The 16,627-nt window shown below is 43.9% G+C and overlaps 1 protein-coding gene across 1 annotated transcript in view; it reads right to left on the reverse strand.

The window, feature by feature from the left end:
- The window catches only part of DPP6 (dipeptidyl peptidase like 6), a gene marked incomplete at both ends in the record, with an annotated part of 250,083 nt that overhangs the window by 160,479 nt on the left and 72,977 nt on the right, over nt 1-16,627 (reverse strand). The window contains one exon of the mRNA XM_081346284.1: nt 2,349-2,463. Coding sequence (XP_081202410.1) covers nt 2,349-2,463 — 115 coding nt within the window. The remainder of the gene's footprint in view (nt 1-2,348; nt 2,464-16,627) is intronic.

Raw genomic sequence — 16,627 nt, forward strand, 5'->3', positions numbered from 1 at the left:
TCTAAAAGTACACATCTCCTACCATTTCTTTTAAAGTCTGAGAAGTTAGGGAGGATTTTTTCTCTCAGCCTTTCTCCACCCATTATGCAGCTGTATCTGATGGTTCCCTAGACGGCATCTCTTTGCTTCATATTTCATTGTCACACGCCATTACAGGATTTCAATTTGACCATGAGAGATTCATCTCTGGATGTCCATGATATATGTCCATGGAACTGAATCGCTTCCAAGTGGAGCAGAGGAAAGGCCTGATAGATCACAGTCAAATAATTTATGCTTCCATGTCATCTTGCAGGGATCCAGACTTAGTAAATATAGCATGCACTCTAAAGCTTGAATGCAGCTGGAGTTCACCTTCACTCATCCTGGTCAGCAGAAATGTGGATATTTTCTGCAATTGTTGCTCCAGACAGGAAATTCGCGAGAGAGTACAGAGTGGAGTTTTAAAGATACTGCTGGACTTCAGACATTCATTTCACTGAGCAGTTCAGTTTTCAACTTGGTTCTCTTCTCGGTGTGTAATATGACAGGTATCTCTGTGACTTTTCTTAGGTACAGTGAAATATTATTGAACTTGGTAGGTGGGTTTATTTATTTATTTATTATTTAAACTTGTATACCACCCTATTCCCGTAGGACTCAGGGCGGTTTACAGGGAAAAATTAAAAATACATAACATACAAAGTTAAAATCAATTAAAACTAAGATTAAATTAAGTCCCTGAATTTAAACTAAAACCCCATTAATAAATAATTAAAACCCCTCAGTCTGGGCCAGACAGCTCAAAAAACCAAGTTTTCAAGTCCCTGCGAAATGAGCGAAGGTCGGGGGCAGTCCTAAGTTCCGTGGGGAGCTGGTTCTATAGGGCCGGTGCGCCCACAGAGAACGCCCTTCCCCTGGGAATAACCTGCCGGCATTCCTTGACCGGCGGTACCCTAAGAAGGCCCTCCCTGTGGGAGCGCACAGGACGATGGGAAGTTGATGCCGGCAGCAGGTATTCCCTTACATAATCCGGACCCAAGCCATTTAGGGCTTTATAGGTCATTACCAGCATGGGGTTTCATGATCCCCATTCTTAGTGCTAATGAAACTACTGCTTAAGGAGAGCATCAACGGTTCATTTATTATTTTGAGGGGTGCAAAACTACAGAGTTTGAGAATCCCTGTATAAATGAATGCTCTTGACCAATCATAAAACATCTTCCAAGAATCAGCCCACAGATGACAATTTGGTGGCAGATCGCGTGCTTTAGTGGAGAAGACCCAATCTCCAATTCCTGCCTTTTCCAATTTGAAGAAGCAGTTGTAAAAAAAAAACCTCCCATCTTAGAATCTAAGGAATCACCCTCAGTTGCACTAAATCAGGGGTCGGCAACCTTGGCTCTTTTATGACTCATGGACTTCAACTCCCAGAATTCCTGAGTCAGCTAATTCTGGGAGTTGAAGTCCATGAGTCATAAAAGAGCCGAGGTTGCCTACCCCTGCACTAAATGCACAAATGGCTTGATTAAGTAGAAGGCTACTTGCTTTACAGCCCTGAACATGTCAATCAAGTTTTGTAAATCCTTGTTTTAGATTGGCAACACAAGTGAATATACAGGTAATCCTTGATTTACGATTAATCATTTAATGACTATTTGAACTTATAATGGCCTCAAAAACAGGGCCTTATGGCCTACAATGCACTTTTAGCCAACAAAAGCTGCCCAGAGTTTCCTATGGTGAAATAAATTTAATAAACAAAGTTACCCTGTAGTCACGTGACTGCATTTCAGCATGGCAACTGGTTTGCATTTACAATTGGTTGCAGTGCCCTGTAGTCACATAAACATGATTTCTAACTTTTTTTTTGCCAGTTTCTGGGGGAAAACACACCCATTTAGAGATTGGATCAGTTTAATGACTATGTGATTTGCTTAATGATCACTGTAAAAACAGTAAAAAAAATTGGGGCTGGTCATATGTGTGTCTCGATTTATGACCCCAACAATTAATGCCTGAAATTCTTTTTCCAATTGTGGTTATATGTTGAGGAGTCTCAGGATCAATTGCTACCTCATTTGAGCAGTTCTTTTCATATAGTATATGGATACTTACGATTCTTTGATATACGCGTGTATATTCTTGATATTATTTTTTTTTTAAGAAAAAGAAAGATTTTAAAGAGAATCCGACCTTTTATTGAAGATTAACGGGGCTCAAGAGAACAGGATTTAGAGATTCCCATGATAGGACTGATCTCTCAGCCCAACTGAATATAATCAGGCCTTTGCCTTTTTAAAATGCCTTTAGGAAGATTCTGAAATTAGAACAACAGCAGCAACAAAAGCCAAAGATTATATAAATACCTGGTGTCAGCAAGATAACAGAAGTGACAATCAAGGAGCAGATAACCAGAATCACAAGTAGAGCAATTGCAATGCCTTTCCAGTTCCTTTGTGGAGGATTGCTTCCCACCAGCTCCTACAAACAACAAAAGGAGAAGAAAGAATAAGCAACATGAAGTGCAACAACCTAAATCTAAGAAGCCATAATAATGTAAATTATTTTAATAGCCGTAACCATTGGTGGGATTCAGCCGGTTCGTGCCAGTTCGGCAGAACCAGTAGCTAATTTTTTATTGCCCAGGCCCAGAACGGACTTCTGGAAGCAGCATCCACACAGAGAACCGGTTGTTCACATATCTGAATCCCACCACTGGCCGTAACCATTCTGGTGATGCTGCAATGTTAGAAATGCACTATTACAGGCTGCTGACTGCTAGGAGTTTGATTCTGACCGGCTCAAGGTTGACTGAGGCTCCCATCCTTCCAAGGTCGGTAAAATGAAGGCCCAGATTGTTGGAGAGGCAAAATGCCGACTCTGTAAACTGCTTAGAGAGGGCTTTAAAGCACTGTGAAGCAGAATATAAGTCTAAATGCCATTGCTATTGCTATTAGATCACCTACATTTTGAAGAGATACAGTTCCATAGGCTTCTATGTTATGGATAGCTCTTCAGTAAGCAAGAATAGCTTTGTCTAAGTTGATTGGCTGGAGTGTACAAATAGTCCTCCACTTATAATCATTCATTTATTCACCATTTGAAGTTATACCAGTGCTGAAAAACGTGACTTATGAACATGTTTCACACTTATGACCGTTGTGGCATTCACATGGTCATGTGGTCAACATTTGAGTACTTGTCAACTGGCATGTATTTATGACAGCTCCCTGACTCCGGGTCATGTGATCACCATTTGCAACTTTCCCAGCTGGTTTGTGACAAACTATGAAAATTGGGGAAACTGAATTTGCTTAAGGACTGTGTGATTCACTTAATGATCACAGTGATTCATGTAATGAGCACATTAAAAATCAGGCTAGGCACATGATGACCCTCTTGATGACTGTATAGCTTAGCAATTAAAATTCTGGTCCCAACTGTGGTCAAAAGTGAAGGACTATTTGTGATAGAATATAGCTAGGCCAAAAGGGTAAGAAAAGAGGATACTGCATCCAGTCTTGGTCACCACGATGTAAAAAAGATGTCGAGACTCTAGAAAGAGTACAGAGAAGAGCAACAAAGATGATTGGGGGACTGGAGGCTAAAACATATAGGGAACGGTTGCTGGAATTGGGTATGTGTAGTTTAATGAAGAGAAGGGTGAGGTGTGACATGATAGCAGTCTTCCAATATCTCAGGGGCTGCTACAAAGAAGAGGGAGTCAAGCTATTCTCCAAAACACCTGAAAGCAGGACAAGAAGCAACGGATGGAAACTAGTCAAGGAGAGAAGCAACCTAGAACTAAGGAGAAACTTCCTGACAGTTAGAACAATTAACCAGTGGAACAACCTGCCTCCAGAGGTGGTGAATGCTACAACACTGGAAGTTTTTAAGAAGAGACTGGACAGCCATTTGCCTGAAATGGTATAGGGTTTCCTGCCTGAGCAGGGGGTTGGACTAGATGACCTCCAAGGTCCCTTCCAACTTTTATTATTATTATTATTATTATTATTATTATTATTATTATTATTATTATTATTATTATTATTATTATTATTATTATTATTATTATTATGACAAAAAAAGGTCCAAGGGAAGAGAAGAAAGAAAGAAAGAAATTCTTCCAGAAAGAAGAAATGAGAAAGGTAAGTAAAAGACACCTGAATTTTTTTATCCCTCCAAGTAGCAGACAGTTTGACATATGATTATGTATTTGTTTACTGCAATTTATATGCTGCTCTAAGCCAAACAGTGCACCAGGGAATGCTTCCTCTTGTAGATAACTCTTAGTTCATGTCCAGCTCCTGACAGCCTGTTTATTCCCATGCATAAACAAAGATACAGAGCAGCTATGAATAATGCCAGGGGGTTGGAATAAACAGATAAGTCTGTGCTTACTTACATAAGCTTAGGATCACTTGCAAAGCTCTGACTTCAATTATTATGGCGCCACCATCTTAATAGTTATGGCTTTATAGGCAACTGTTTTGTCACTTGAATAACTATAACCACCACCAAAGACTTTAAAAGTTTATATGGGTGGCACGGCTCATTTATGGAAAATAAATCTATCAGAAGATATGGAATACCAAAAGCTGGTGTGCATCTGTCTTTTCATTGCTGAAGAAAAAACATAGCTTTTCTCTAAGTTTCTCTAGGCATGATCCTAATCAGTCAATTAGTTGTCATTCACAGTAAGAAAAAAAGACGTGCTTTTTTTTTCCTCCTGGGAATGTGTAAAACTTCCAAATGGAGTAGATTTAAAAAGCAAATTGAACTAATCCTATTATAACTCTTGCCTTTCATTTACAGCATTTCATAAATATATCAGGAGCTTCTGAAAATAACGTTTTAAGTTTTATGTTATTATTCAGAAAGTATGCATCATAACTTAACATTCACTGCTGATTTCAAATCTATTATAAAATTTAAACCCACATTTTATACTTATCGATAAATGTCTGTTCTGCTCAGAATGATAAATTGTAGAAGCAGAGTGAGGGCGTATCGAGAATGTGCTCAGAGAAACAGGCATAACATTTCAAAACGAATACAAAAAATAATTAAATGCAGGGCTTTTTTTCTCATAGAACGCTCAGAATGGAGTTCCGGCACCTTTTTTGGATGGTAGAGTAGGCAAGGCGGGTTGTATGACATGTGTGAGTTCCGGCACCTTTTTCTTTTACAAAAAAGCACTGATTAAATGTATCTTTTCCCTTCTCTCACAGATTATGTAAAATAGTCATTTTTTCAGGAATGTTGATATACTTGCTACTTCTGAACATGTAGTCCTCAAGGATCCAAAATCTATCACAATGATGGTCAAATTATGGACAGTGAGTATTAAAGTTTGGACTACAACAGTATTTCTCAAACTCATCTGCTTCAAGGTGTGTGGATATCAACTCCCAGAATTTCCCTAGCCACCCATGTAATAGGTTCCTGTTATTTTTTTCTTCTTCTAAAAGAAAAATGAGCCTTGGTGGAGCAGTGGGCTAATGCCTCCTTAAGTAACACCAGCTGCCTGCAATTAGTGCAGGTTCGCATCCCACCAGGCTCAAGGTTGACTCAGCCTTCCATCCTTCCGAGGTAGGTAAAATGAGGACCCAGATTGTTGGGGGCAATTAAGCTGACTTTGTAATAATGCCGCTTGGGGTGTGTGTGTGAAAGCCCTAATAAGCAGGCATATACATAGAATGAAGGCTACTGCTAAGCTTGTAAGCCGCCCTGAGTCTTCGGAGAAGGGCGGGATATAAATGGAATTAAAATAAAAATAAATAAATAAATAAATAAAAGTTGTCTCATCAGAGGCGCTTTTTCTGGCACTATTGGCTTGTGATTAACAGGGAATATGTTTAATCAGCCATGATTTAGCAATAGCAATAGCACCTAGACTTATATACTGCTCTGTAGTGCTCTACAACACTCTCTGAGCTGTTTAGTAATGTCAGCATATTGCCCCTAACCATCTGGGTTCTCATTTTTCTGAGCTCAGAAGGATGGAAGGCTGAGTCAACCTTGAGTTGGTCAGAATCGAACTCCTGGTTGTGGGCACCACTGTGTCACAACAGCTCAGTGATCTAATTTTTATAGCTGCCTACAAATGAGAAGGAGTGACTTTCAAAACAAATTCAAGAAAGATAGGAGATCAAAGTGAATTCTGGAAATTTTAGTCCTTTAATAGCTAAAGTGCAACAAGCCAGCATGGCTGCTGTGAATTCTGGGAGTTGAAGTCCACAAGTCTTAAAAGTTGCTGAAGTTGGACAACCCTACTCTGGGTCATTCCCTCTGTTCCCTACAAGAAGCTACTTCCACCAGGATAGCAGGCAAGGAAAATCAGCTTGAACATGATTTATAGATTATCCTGGCACAGATGCAAAAAAAGTGAAATGATCAGCAGAGGCCTACAATAACGACCATGAATGTTTTCATTTAATATACTGATATCTCTTCCTATATCAAGAGATTTTGGTTCCTTTGAATTAAAAAAAAAAGTCTTTTCCATCTTGTAATCTTCCCACTACGGCAGTCACAGTTGTAATGGTAAAGCAAAGCTAAAAAAAAAAAAAAATCCCTAGGCATCTATGTCGATAATTCTGTGGTTAAAAGCATGCAGTCCTGACAGCTGTTCCATTTTTTAAAACAGAGAAAAACCACGGCATAAATGAAGTAATCTCATAGTTGTAGGTCGAGGACTGCCTGTAATTAATAAGGAGATCAAAATAAAATTACAAACGGCTCACTGTATCTGTGCATATTGGTGGTATGACAGTCCTTGCACATAAAATCCCAGACTGTTAACAGATGTCCAGCGTGCAGTGCACAAGTAGCATAACCAAATATTCCTTTCTATTCTTCACTGGTATTCTTTTATGGAATAGTGTATCCGACTCTGTGTACTACATTTTAGGAAGCATATTAGCAACCTGGTGCATGTTCAAGGTCTGTGAAAGAGAAGATTGTAGGATGATCTGTAGAATGATGTTCAGGCATTAGAAAGGCTATCATGGAGAAAATGGGGCTGAATTGCTCAGTTGTTCCGGAAGACAAGAAAAGAAACAATGTGTTTACATTACAAAGAGAGAGATTTTGGTTGAACATTCAAAATAAATTTCCTAGCTCTAACAGTTGTTCAACAAGGAACAAATTGGCATGGATGTTGGACTAGACATACTTTCAACTAACCTAATAATACTTTACTTCTATTTCTAGCTTGCTACTTCTTTGCCAGCCTCCACCAATCAATATGGACAGATCTGAGGTCGGATAGTAATGTGCAAATACAATGCAGAGGCATGGACTTTTATTAACCCAGTTTAATTACTTAATTATTGAAGAAGACCAAGCACACGAAAGCAATCTGGGATTCAAGTTTTGAAGAAGCTATCTTGTTTAATATATTGATGAAACTTGCTTCTAAATCAGACATGTCAAACACAAGGCCCGAGGGCCAGATCCGGCCCGCGAAGTGGTTTCATGTGGCCCGCGAAGCCATCCTGGAAACAGTAATGGAACGGCCCCCACTGCCTTGGCCCTGGCCCAGAGACCCTCCTTCTGCCAGAGACCCTTAGATCTGTCCCACTCCTGCCCAGGCCCCCATAGGCACCCTTGAGGCGAACGATGTAGAGCTGGCCACGCCCACCCAGTAGGCCATATGCACTCTAGCCACGCCCACCCAGTAGGCCACGCCAACCCTGGCCACACCCACCCAGCCCCCTGAGGGCAACCGCAATGCTGATGCGGCCCTCAATGAAATTGAGTTTGGCACCCCTGTTCTAAATGAAACACAATACATTGGCTATCACTATTTTTGACCAAACCTTAGCAAGTCTACAGAAGGAGCCAGAGAAGTTTTGTTCTACAAATTTCAAAGGATTAAACTTAACTGTCTTTGGAAATAAATCAAAGATGCTTTAAAACTTAGGGCATAGCCTCCTTACTATCTTTGTGGCTGGACTCATTTTCTTTTGATTGCATGACCACCTCAGATTATCTGGTATTAAAATTAGGCACATTTTTAAGTCAGAAAATTTTATACATCAACACTTTTATTCTTTGTATTTCCTTGGAAAAGTTTATTTTAGTCACATGCTCAACTAAGCTACACTTGCTGTCTATCTGCAAGCAACCTATTTCCTATAATTTGAATATTGATATGGTTATAATTTAGACCTCAAAAGCTATCATTTCCTAAATGTGAAAATTATGAATAAGCATGGAATGCATAGAGTCTGGAAACCATCCAGATCAAGAGACTGTGAACAAGATCTTTATGGGCATTTTCTTCTCCAATCTGCTTCTGAATCAGCCACAGAATACAAATTTAGACTTTCCAACTGCAGTTTCACTTTGCCTTGATATCATCTCACAACTAAGGAAGTTTTTCAAAATGATCTATCACTTATCAGTAATCTTGCTTTCTTCACTCTGCGGATATTCAAGAAGGGGTCTGATGCTCTCAATGAAGCATTAGAGTAGACTGGAATTCAATAATTCTCAGAATTAATATCTCTGAATAGTTCACAATAGATGCACGTGTTACTCAACAAAAATAAATGTTGGGGAGAGAATACAACTGTAATTTTATTCCAGTATCTGCAATTTTAGTAAATTTGCAGAATCGAATCCCCACAACTACTATTACTGTCAGATTTTATAATTTAAGTTACATCTCCACCAGAAGAAAAAACAGAATTCATCTGCAATATATAGTGTAAAGACTGCAAGGAGAAGACTAGCAGAACATGTCCATGAACACCCAGCAGTCAAATGACATAATGAAAACTCTTTAATTCCACAACATATGGACAGACTTAACCATAGTTTCAACTCGGAAACTGTGAGCATCCTTGATCAAGCCAAGTCCAAAAACGCTAGAGAATTTCTAGAAGACTGGAACTCAAACAAATTGGCTAGTAGACACATAGACATAAACAACATCTACATACTGTGCAAAAGAGACAATCAACAAGCCAAGCCAAAAAAGGAAACAAAAAGACCAAAAACAGCTCCCCACCATCAATCAATACCCAGATGAGCTTAGATTAACACCAAGATTAACCTCAGACCAATAAACAAGAAGTAAACAATAACTCATTCAAGGAACTAATGGACAATCACTTAAATATGAGCCAGCAGTGTGCTGCAGTTGCCAAAAAAAGTCTAGGCTGTATTAACAGAGGGGTAGAATCAAGATCACATGAAGTATTAATACCACTTTATAACGTCTTGGTAAGGCCACACTTGGAATTACTGCATCCAGTTTTGGTCGCCACAATGTAAAAAAGATATTGAGACTCTAGAAAGAGTGCAGAGAAGAGCAACAAAGATGATTAGGGCACTGGAGGCTAAAATATATAAAGAATGGTTGCTGGAATTGGGTATGTCTAGTTTAATGAAGAGAAGGACAAGGGGTGACATGATATCAGTGTTCCAATATCTCAGGGGTTGTCACAGAGAAGAGGGAGTCAAGCTATTTTCCAAAGCGCCTGAAGGCAGGACAAGAAGCAACAGATGGAAACTAATCAAGGAGAGAAGCAACAAGGAACTAAGGAGAAATTTCCTGACAGTTAGAACAATTAACCAGTGGAACAATTTGCATCCAGAGGTGGTGAATGCTCCAACACTGGAAGTTTTAAAGAAGAGACTGGACATCCATTTGCCTGAATGGTATAGGGTTTCCTGTCTAAGCAAGGGGTTAGACTAGAAGACCTCCAAGGACCCTTCCTACTCTGTTATTCTGTTATCTGCCAAACAAGGTATCAGTAAACAGCCCAATCAAAGAACCTCTAAGACCACTCCCACCAATACTGACAATTAAGAGCAAACCCCAGATTAACAACTGATGACATTGCCCAGTTTGGGTAATGAAATGTTTGCAAGAAAACAATCAAACTCAGAGAGCACCAAGGAGTCTCCGTTTCAACTTTGAGCTACAAATATTCTTCTTTATCAGTAAGTTGCATTGCATCTGTCAAATTCTGGAGTTGTCTTATAGCTGCATGATGAAGATCTCTCAACCATGGACAGAAGCTCAGCGCCTCTCCTGAAAAAATCAGGGGTCTTCAAACTTGGCAACTTTAAGATGTGGACTTCAACTCCCAGAATTCTGGAAGTTGAAGTCCACAAGTCTTAAGGTTGCCAAATTTGAAGACCCCTGCTTTAAATGTTCTTCCTTCAGCCATTCAGGAAAGCTAATTCCAAACAATTCCAGTGTTACAAAAGCTACGCTCATGTGGATTAGGTAGAATTGAATCAGATAGGGACATGTTTTTTAGATTGGGTCAGCTATTTTTAAAACAACTCCCTTGTCACAGTGAACAATTTTATGTAAACTTGCTTAAATTGAGAGAAATCCTAAAATCATCAACTCCCTGGAAAGGGATAGAGATATCTTATGAGAAGGCCAACCATCATCAGACAGAATGACTATCTACAGAAATAACCTTGCTTATCTGGAAGCTAAACTGATGAAGGATTGAGGAAGCTGGGTTTGTCTAGCCCAGGGGTCGGCAACCGGAAAAAGGCAAAGAGCCACTCAGAACCGGTTCCGTCACAAACACAAAAAAGTGGGAGCCGCAAAATGTGCGCGCGCGTGCATGCACGCACGCGCATGCGCAAAACAAGGCAAAACGTGCACCAGCCTTGCCCCCATCCACCTCCAGTATGGATGGCTCTGCCAAAAGAAAAGCAGCCGAAGCAAGCCTCCCATTGAGAGAATGGGGCGGCGGAGGCTTGCAAAACGGCGGATCCAGCCTCTGCCGGCAGACACGCTTGCAGAATGGCGGATCGAGCCTCTGCCGGCGGCAGAGGCTTGCAGAGCGCGGATCCAGAGCGCGCTTCCCCCCCTTCCCTCTCGTCGCCGGGGCTGTGCGCGCTTCCCCCCCTTCCCTCTCGTCGCCGGGGCTGTGCGCGCTTCCCCACCTTCCCTCTCGTCGCCGGGGCTTGCAAAACGGCGGATCCAGCCTCTGCCGGCGGCTTGCAAAACGGCGGATCCAGCCTCTGCCGGCAGACACGCTTGCAGAACGGCGGATCGAGCCTCTGCCTTCTATTCAGCTCTGGGAAGTGAGGGGGAGGGAGGGGGAGTTTGGGGGGGAGGGGGAGCTCCACGGTGCAAAAATAAAGCCCTGCCGCTCTTTGCGTTGCTTGCCCGACTGGCTGTCACGGGACCACACGGATCGCCTCGCTCCCACCGGCAGCTGATTCCTTCGAGTTTGGTCTCGAGCGATTTTGCATTTTCTCCAGTGCTGAAAGCCACTCGGGGAACTTGAGTTACTGGCTCCCCGATCGCTCCACCCTCATCTTCTCTTCGTTCCCGCTTCCCCTTCAGAAGGTTCCTCTCGCCGTCCGTGACTAAAGTCCCACTCCCACCCCCCGCGGCAGGTTGGATCCCCCCCAACTATCTTGAGTACCTACAGCCCCGCGCTGCCCTCCCCCGGGCCACCGCAGCTGGAGAGGATGGCTCTGAAGTTAGATATTTCGCCCGTAAGTCGCAGAGGGACCCCGGGTGTTCATAATTGATCCATAAAAACCTAATACCGAATAAAAGTAGGATACATCAATAAAAAGATCCAATTTGATTTTCCCCCCCGCCACACACACACACACACACACACACACACACACAGGTTGGAGACCCTCCGGCGTGGCTTGGGCACCCAGAGACTCCCGCTGCCCCCTTTTCTCCACCGGGCGAGAGAGGCAAAACGTGCACCAGCGGATCCAGCCTCTGCCGGCGGCTTGCAAAACGGCGGATCGAGCCTCTGCCGGCAGACACGCTTGGAGAATGGCGGATCGAGCCTCTGCTGGCGGCAGAGGCTCGATCCGCCGTTCTGCAAGCGTGTCTGCTGGCAGAGGCTGGATCCGCCGTTTTGCAAGCCGCCGGCAGAGGCTGGATCCGCCGTTTTGCAAGCCGCCGGCAGAGGCTGGATCCGCCGTTTTGCAAGCCGCCGGCAGAGGCTGGATCCGCCGTTTTGCAAGCCCCAGCGACGAGAGGGAAGGTGGGGAAGCGCGCACAGCCCCGGCGACGAGAGGGAAGGGGGGAAGCGCGCACAGCCCCGGCGACGAGAGGGAAGGGGGGAAGCGCGCACAGCCCCGGCGACGAGAGGGAAGGGGGGAAGCACGCACAGCCCCGGCGACGAGAGGGAAGGGGGGAAGCGCGCACAGCCCCGGCGACGAGAGGGAAGGGGGGAAGCGCGCACAGCCCTGGCGACGAGAGGGAAGGGGGGAAGCGCGCACAGCCCTGGCGACGAGAGGAGCCAACGGGGGGCGGGCGGGCGAAGCGCGGCTTTCGCTCGGCGGGGCTCTCAGCCCCGGCGACGAGGAGCCAACGGGGGGCGGGTGGGCGCCTTTCGCTCGGCGGGGCTGGCGGGCGCCTTTCGCTTGCCGGGGCTCTCAGCCCTGGTGACGAGGAGCCAAGGGGGGGGCGGGCGGGCGAAGCGCGGCTTTCGCTCGGCGGGGCTCTCAGCCCTGGTGACGAGGAGCCAAGGGGGGGGCGGGCGGGCGAAGCGCGGCTTTTGCTCGGCGGGGCTCTCAGCCCTGGTGACGAGGAGCCAAGGGGGGGGCGGGTGGGCGAAGCGCGGCTTTCGCTCGGCGGGGCTCTCAGCCCCGGTGACGAGGAGCCAACGGGGGGCGGGCGGGCGAAGCGCGGCTTTCGCTCGGCGGGGCTCTCAGCCCCGGTGACGAGGAGCCAACGGGGGGCGGGCGGGCGAAGCGCGGCTTTCGCTCGGCGGGGCTCTCAGCCCAGGTGACGAGGAGGCAACGGGGGGGGCGGGCGGGCGAAGCGCGGCTTTCGCTCGGCGGGGCTCTCAGCCCCGGCGACGAGGAGGCAACGGGGGGGCGGGCGGGCGAAGCGCGGCTTTCGCTCGGCGGGGCTCTCAGCCCCGGTGACGAGGAGCCAACGGGGGGCGGGCGAAGCGCGGCTTTCGCTCGGCGGGGCTCTCAGCCCTGGTGACGAGGAGCCAACGGGGGGCAGGCGGGCGAAGCGCGGCTTTCGCTCGGCGGGGCTCTCAGCCCTGGTGACGAGGAGCCAAGGGGGGGGGCGGGCGGGCGAAGCACGGCTTTCGCTCGGCGGGGCTCTCAGCCCCGGCGATGAGGAGGCAACGGGGGTTGGGCGGGCGAAGCGCGGCTTTCGCTCGGCGGGGCTCTCAGCCCCGGCGACGAGGAGCCAACGGGGGGGCGGGCGGGCGAAGCGCGCCTTCTTGCTCGTCGGGGCTGCTAGCCCCGGCGACGAGAGGGAAGGGGGGGGAAGAAGCAGATCTACTTACGCTTTACTTCTTCCTCTCTTCCTCCACTCTGCCAGTAAAAAAACAAAGGTTTGTTGGTAGCCCACAAACGGTTTGTGGGCGGTCCCACAAACCAACCAATCAATTTAAACTTTTCAAGTTTTTTTGTGAGAAGTTTAAATTGATTAAGTTTTTTTAGTACCATTTTTTTTTTCAAGAGGGAGGAGGCCTGGGAGCCGCATGGGCCGGCTCAAAGAGCCGCATGCGGCTCCGGAGCCGCGGGTTGCCGACCTGTGGTCTAGCCCATCAAGAGAAAGATTAGCCTAATGACATGACAGCTGTCTTTCAGTACTTGAGAGGTTATCACAGAGAAGAGAGGGTTGACCTATTCTCCAAAGCACCAGAGAGCAGGGCAAGAAGTAATGGGTGGAAATTCATTAAAGAGAGATTCAACCTAGAATTAAGGAGAAAATTCCTGTTAATGAGAACAATTAATCAGTGGAACAGCTTGGCTTCAGAAGTTGTGAGTGCTCCACTACTGGAGCTTTTCAAAAATAGATTGGACAACAATTTCTCTAGGATTTTATAATATCTCCTTCCTTGAGCCAGGGAGCTGACCTAGGAGAACTCCGAGATCCCTTCCATGAGAATGAATACTATATACTATATTAGACTTCATTTTTTATATTCAGTTTCTGGTTCATGGCTATAATAAAGTTTTAATTTGATTCCATCATTTAATTTGATTCCATTTATAATGGCTATAATAAAGTTTTAATTTGATTCCAACATCTAACATCTACCTGAAGGCTTCTGTACCAGAAAAGGAAAAACCAATGCAATCTTAAGAATATTTACTCAAAATCACTGATGTTCACTAGATTGACGCAGTGGCTAAGCACAGCTTGCCTAGCCATAGCTTAGTGAACAAAACATAAATGTCTGGCATTGTGGAATGAGAGAAAGCCAATTCAATTACTAAACATGAATCCAACTTTTATAATTCATGGCAAGTACCCTTAGAAAAATGGGACTGTCACTCTGTTTGTTACGATACCAAACAGAGAGGAATTCAGGCATCCATTTGATAGTATTTGGGGCAAGGAGAAATACCACCAAACTAATGGCATATATTCTGTGATATACAGGTAGTCCTCACTTAATGACCAAAGTTATGACAGACTTCTCTAGAGCTACTTATGACCCAGTTCCGGAGTGCCGATGGCTGCATAACACCACCCTACAGTCACGTGATTTCATTTTGGGTGCTTGGCTCACATTTATGGCCATTTGCAGCATCCCACGGCCATGTGATTGGGATTTTCAGAATATTTTGTTGGTTTCTGGCATTTATTTCTGGTTTCTATCAAGAAAACACTCATTGAAGAAAACAGGTCATTTAACGACTATGGCAAAAAAGGTTGTAAAATCAAATGGAGTCATATGATGACCCACTTAATGATCACCACAACTTGCAACAGTAATTCTGGGCTCAGTTATAAGTCAAGGACTATCAGTAATTTACATCATTTTGACAAAGGCATCATGGATGCCCATGACACTGTTTTAGCTTCTAATTATAGAGGTGACAGGGTCCGTTTATTCCATTTCAGCTGCAAAAAATCTTACTCACAATACCAGATGGCTATAACCACATGCTAGCAATTCCATGATGCCCTGCTTCTCAAATCAATTGCTTTTTTAAAAACAAAACAAAAAACAGTTTACACACAGATCTTTAGGCAGAGATAACCAATTCGAGACCAACTCTCTATATAGATGGGACTTGAAATAAAATAAGAATCAGGCCTGCTGGACTTCCGGTTTGCATCGCGGCAAAACAGGACGCAAGAAGGCAGGGCTCTGCTTTCTGTGCTCAATTTCGCCGTGCTGGGGGCCCTGATAAGTGCCTAAAATCAACCTGAAGAGGCGATGGAGGAGGGGTGCCTTGTCGATCATGGAGAGACAGCAATCTTTCCATTTGATCCAAGGAAAGCCCACCAAACCAGCAAGGGAAAGATCGGCTACATTCCTGTGGCCGGCCATTAGCTGCTGACAACTGAAGGAGAAAAAAAAAGCACTACTTAAGACATTGTAAACAGCATGTTTGGAACTGGGTGAGAATATTAATCTTTTCTTTACTATTTTACAAATGAATTTCCAGGAAAAGGCTCCCAAGAAGCTAAAAAACTCTGAATGTAAATGGAAGCGGCGTTTTAATTTTATGGGGGACAGAAACACACAATATTGAAGTGGAAGTAATATAAAACCACAGTTTCAAGAAATTTGAAACTGAAATAACTGTTAAAGATTTTCTCTTTGGGAAAAAAACCATTGAGACAAAATATAAGAAATCAATCCTTTGTTTTAAGAGTAGAAAATGGACTTTGAATGACATCTAGTGGTAGATTTGTGTACAGCACCATAATTTGCTTTGCTTGATGATTCCTACCTTGGGAGAACAGCTGGCAATAAAGGAAAATATTTTGGCATACTTATCATCCTGAACTTCTTGGATTATAAATACCTACTGAGCTTGGCTTTTTAACTTTAAGAGCTAGTGGGAGAGAAAGAAAAACTTGACCTTTGACTATGCCAGGCTGGGAGAGACTTTTGAGCTGTCTTCTGAGAGTTTGAACATTATGAACATTTCAAATATTGTGAATTAGAATCTTGCCTGATTGACAATTTTTGGGATACTTGAGTCAAGGGATTACTATAAAATATTGTTTTCAGAACTGAACCTATACTTTGGGATCTATTGGGTTATAAAGGATACATTTAAAGACTACAAAACGAATCCCCATGAATGATGCCTCAAGAAAAAACAAGAATCTTTCAAAAAGAAATATATTCTACGCTACAACTAATTTACCAAACAATTGCTGAATGCAAAGAGAACATAAAAATAAATCATAATGAGACTAAAAACAATTCAGACAATATAAACGAGCAAATCTCCAAATTAAATCTACAACTAGAAAGCTCCCAGATAACGAGTACAAAATACCGTATGAACAAAAATACAGAAATCAGAAGTCAAAGCAGAGGAAATGGATTTAGAAATGGAAGAGATAAAAGAAGGGAAATACAAATGACTATATGCAAACAAAATACTGCAAGACTTAGCTATAACAATGAAAACACAAAAGACCTTTTACCCCTCAGGTCTGCAAAATATATCTGATGGCAAGGAAAAAGATTTTTAAAAAGGGAATCTAGAGCTGTTAAGGGAAATGTCACAACTTAGGAGACAGAGATTGAAAAGGAGAAAGGAAGTGGGAGTTGTCTAAGGAATATAAATGGGCAGAATTTCCCCCCAAAAATACCCTACCTAAATTGTCTTCCTCATGCCAAGCAATTTTTACAAAAATAGAAAGAAAATTCTTAGGCAATCTAATTGCCCTGGCTTGGAAAGC

This window comes from Vipera berus, assembly GCF_964194415.1.
Source record: "Vipera berus genome assembly, chromosome: Z".
Classification (NCBI taxonomy): domain Eukaryota; kingdom Metazoa; phylum Chordata; class Lepidosauria; order Squamata; family Viperidae; genus Vipera; species Vipera berus.